General features: G+C 32.6%; 1 protein-coding gene across 2 annotated transcripts in view; it reads left to right on the forward strand.

Annotated features, from left to right (window-relative positions):
- LOC109243143 (protein PALE CRESS, chloroplastic) overlaps nucleotides 1–1,236 on the forward strand; it is a 5,394-nt gene extending 4,158 nt beyond the window's left edge. For both annotated transcript variants that reach the window (XM_019410044.1, XM_019410045.1), the window contains exons 6-7: nucleotides 108–290; nucleotides 492–1,236. In XM_019410044.1, the coding sequence (XP_019265589.1) occupies nucleotides 108–290; nucleotides 492–725 (417 nt within the window). In that variant the 3' untranslated portion in view covers nucleotides 726–1,236. The remainder of the gene's footprint in view (nucleotides 1–107; nucleotides 291–491) is intronic.
- The last annotated feature ends 3,129 nt before the right edge of the window (nucleotides 1,237–4,365 follow it).

Below are 4,365 nucleotides of genomic sequence, written 5' to 3' on the forward strand. Positions count from 1 at the left end.
GTACCCCCCCCCCCCCCCCCCCCTAAAAAAAAAAAAAAAAACTCTCTGTCTCCCTCTCTCTTTATTCGGTTTTCCTTTTGTCTTTAAACCTTTATCCTTGAATTTAGACAGAGATTTTGAAGCGGGAAGCAACTCCTGCCATGAGACTACTGAATGATCTTCTGAATATGCATGACGGTGGACTCGATAATGAAGGATGGCTCAAAGCATGTAAAAAACGTTTGGTTGATACATTTCCGCGAGAGGACCCATTTAGTATTCTTGTACCTGCAGGTTTCGACATTGAAAAGGTATATCTATACTCTTTCAAATGGCTTTTCTTATTTGAAATAAACTGTTTATCTTCCTACCATTAGCCCGTGAGATCCATAAAGCCGATTTCACTTATGTGATATTTATTCACTTTTCTATATGTGGGCATGCACGCGTTAATTTCGTCACTTCAAGACGTATGACATTGCTTTTCTTTCACTCTCTGCATTTCTTGTTAGCATCAAGGTCCTCTAAGACCAGCTTTGGAAGCTGATGATGTGCTTTTGAGGGTAGATTTTGTCAGAGAGGTGGATGCACTGTTAAAGGAGGTTCGATCTGAACAGACTGAAGCATTAGAAACACAAGGACTTGATCCAGAATCAGTGGCAAGTAGATTGAAACAACAGGAGAAGCAACGTGCAATACACCAAGTAGAAGCTCTTTTGGATCTGGCCATCAACTTGGAGTGGTAGTCAAGTAGCTGCCTCTTCCCAAATGAGAAAGTTCACTGAGTAGAAATTTCATAACAGAAGAAAAGTCACAGAGGTTCTTCAATAGTATTCCTGGTTCACAAGGTTCTACCAGTGCAGTCAGTATATGGAATGTCCAACTCCAACTATCATTAACAGCAAAGACGACTCAAACCTGCTTAAAAGTTAGGGTCCAAACTGCAAGACAATGCAATGTGTTTATTATCATCTGTTAGCAATTAGCGACATCATTTTAGGTATTTTTGCCATGTCTTCTTCCTTGGTGCCCCAGGGAACAACCGTGTGATTCTGCCCAGTGTCTATATTTGATAGCTGGAAGCATAGTATTTGAAGCTGTATTTATTAACCAAGTGGGCATTTGATGTAGTACCAAACTGTCCTGATTCAGTCAGTGGGGAGACATGTTACTCTCTGAATCAGAAAAGATTTAAGACGATCTGGGCTCAATGTTAGTTTGTTGTATTTATATATGTGAGATTCTTTTTCTAGGAAATACTGCTCAAACTGTTATATATTCTGAATTAAGAGGAGAAGCCCGTCATACAGAAAATCACGTCAAAAAAACTTGCAATGACTAAGTTTCAATGGCATTGCTCTGTACATGCTTAACATATGAAATCGAGGTACTTCCAGCTGCAAAAGAAAATTTTAGATACAAGTAGTCTCAGTAATGCCTCTTATTCAAGGGAAAACTACCCTATATACCTACCTAATCAAAAGTAATTACCCCTAATTACCCATTTTAAAAGTAATTACATCAAATACTTATTCTATTACAACTAATTACCCGCCCATTCAATTTTCGCTTGCGATGGACATATCTAATTTAAGCAGCAAAAGTGTGAATCCTAAAAAGAAGCCAAAGAATAGTTAGCTTTTTTCAACAGTGGGCAGTGTTGTTAGTATTGTACCTTTTTCTGCTATCATCACCTTTTTTTTTTAATTTGTGCTCCATAATTTATTTTATCTTCTAAAAGTAAAACAAAAAGTAATATGTACTATATAACTAAAATTTGAATTTTCATGTGTGTTGAAGTGTTTGTTGTTGGAATTTATTGGGTATTGTTCTTTGATTATGATATTAATGCTAATTTTCAAATATTTTATTGTACAAAAATTCAAATCCACCATTGAAGGAGCTTGAAGCTTGAAACTCATAGCTTGGTTTGTTTGAGTTTTTAATTGTTTTGATCCGATCCTATATGGGTTTGTTTGGAAAGTTGATTGGAGGTTGTAGCTAAAGTTTTAGTCAATTTGGTGAAGATTTTGTAGTAGATTTTAGAAGTTTGAGTTGAAATATAGTCGAACAAGAGAAGAAGACGAATTTGTATTGTCTATTCAAATAGTATACAAATATACCATTTTGGTATACAATTCATTCCAACTATATACCCTATTAGTATAACTATATACTATATTGGTAACATATGCTAGTTGAATTATTTTTTGGTTGTATTAGCTGCATTTATTAGTACAATATTTGATTTTCTTTTAATAATAGTAATATAGTACAATATCTTGAAATACTTTATTATATTAATATGTGGTACACTATTTTTTTTATTTTTCTCTTTATGCATGTGTGTTATGTAATAGTAGTATAGTCATATAGTTGCGGGAAATTAACCAGTAAAACTGTATACCATGTTGGTATAGTTATATACCATATTGGTATCATATGGTAGTTTGAACATTTTTTTTGGTTGTCTTGGCTGCATTTTTAAGTGAATTCTATTCTGAAATTATTTATATGAACGTGATTTGCAGTGCTGGGATTTTTTTGTGCTGATGGATATAGATTATGCAATAGTTTTTATAGTTATAGGCAATTGTTGGAACGACCCATACAACTATATACCCTGTTCGTATATGGAATGAGCAAGTTGTTTTGCGAATATTTAGCTTGCAATGCGAGCATGTAATTTTCTCATACTTTTATTGTATCCTTTAATATTTTGGTACAGTAGTATAGTCACAGATAGTTGTAGCAATATTCTAGAGCAATCATATACTCAGTTGGTATACATGTATACCATATTGGTATCATATGGTACTAGAAGTCTTTTTTGCTACTTACATTTTTATTGCATTTTTCAATATTTTATTATCATTTCTATTCTAACTTAGTATATATGGAGATTTAGTGGCTGTAGATTATGTTTTCTTGCTCCATCACTGGTTGGTGTTACTGCTAATGGTAGAGTATGTACTGATATTTGTAGGGAAGGAGATCAAGGTTTGCATGGCAATCACGTGAAATTAGAAAAGGAACAAGAAATAAAGAAAAAATAAAAATAAAAAAAGTAAAGAAGGAGTCAAATTTGAGTGTGAAATAAATTATGGTAAAAATAACAATAATACGATTTAGGCAAAAATAAATGAATAAAAGAGAAAAAAGAAAAAAATAGGAAGAAAATGAGAAAAAAGAAAAGGAGAAAAGAAAGAAAAAAAGGAAAAAAAGAAAAGAATCATAGAAATAAAAAAGAATTGGAGAATAAAGAAAAAAATTCCCCACAAAAATTACTATGGGTAGGAAATGTAATTAATTTATGGGTAGAAAAACAAATGGGTAGACAAGGGTAAATAGTTTTATTTTTGTGGGTAACTGTGTCAAACCCCCTTTATTCAAATACTAGTGGTTGTAGGCACACAATAAGGTTAAACTTTTCTTAAACATATTGAGTAGTACTGTGTTAATCTAGGGCGATTTGCGGCCATATCCTATATTTATGCCACCTTTTAACCTGTACCCTATTTTTAAAAACTATTGATTTGGTAGCCAGCTGACAAAAAATCTGTACTAATATGACTAATATACCCCTGACAAAATATATAAAAGATGCATCACGCATAAATCACTTTACGGTTCTCCTCCATCACTCCGTCTCTCCTCAGATCTCCTCGCAAACCAGAAATTTGAACCAGATTCAAATTCCAAATTCAAAATTACAAAATACATTGTAAATATTCCAATTCATCTTCAGAATTCAAATTAGTTTTTGAAATTGATTGATCTTCATGATATATGTTTCTATAATTATTTTCGTAATTCACACTTGCATTAAGTTGTCACGGATGAAACATGAACTTTTCACTGATAGATTTCACTGACGAATGAATTTGCATTCTAAATTTGTTTCACGTTGAATTCTAAAGTGAAGCAAAAGATTCTTCACGTTAAACCTAATTTAACATCAAAGCTAAAAATTCAAATATGCTGAAGTTTTGTACTGCATAACATGCTGAAGTTTTTGGTTTATTTGCTAAACAAGCTGAGTATTTACATAATTTGCTTAAACTTGACACCAAAAATGCTGAAGTATTTGTCTTGCAGTCTAAACAAGCTGAAGTTTTTTTAGTTCATTTGCTAAGACTTTAACACTAAAATATGCTGAAGTTATGTCCTGCGTTCAATAGTTTTGTCATGAGCTTTTTCTGAAAACTTCAGCATAAGATGCTGAAGTTGTTTAGTTCATTTTTAAAAACTTCAGGAAAAACGAGCTGAAGTTTTCCTCCTCCACTATGTAATTTTCCAGTGAATTTTATTTAATGCATGCTGAAATTAAATTTAGTTCATTCGCTGAAGTTTTGTCCTGCATTAAACAACTTTTTTCATGAGCTT

The sequence above is a fragment of the Nicotiana attenuata genome, unplaced genomic scaffold (assembly GCF_001879085.1).
Source record: "Nicotiana attenuata strain UT unplaced genomic scaffold, NIATTr2, whole genome shotgun sequence".
NCBI lineage: Eukaryota > Viridiplantae > Streptophyta > Magnoliopsida > Solanales > Solanaceae > Nicotiana > Nicotiana attenuata.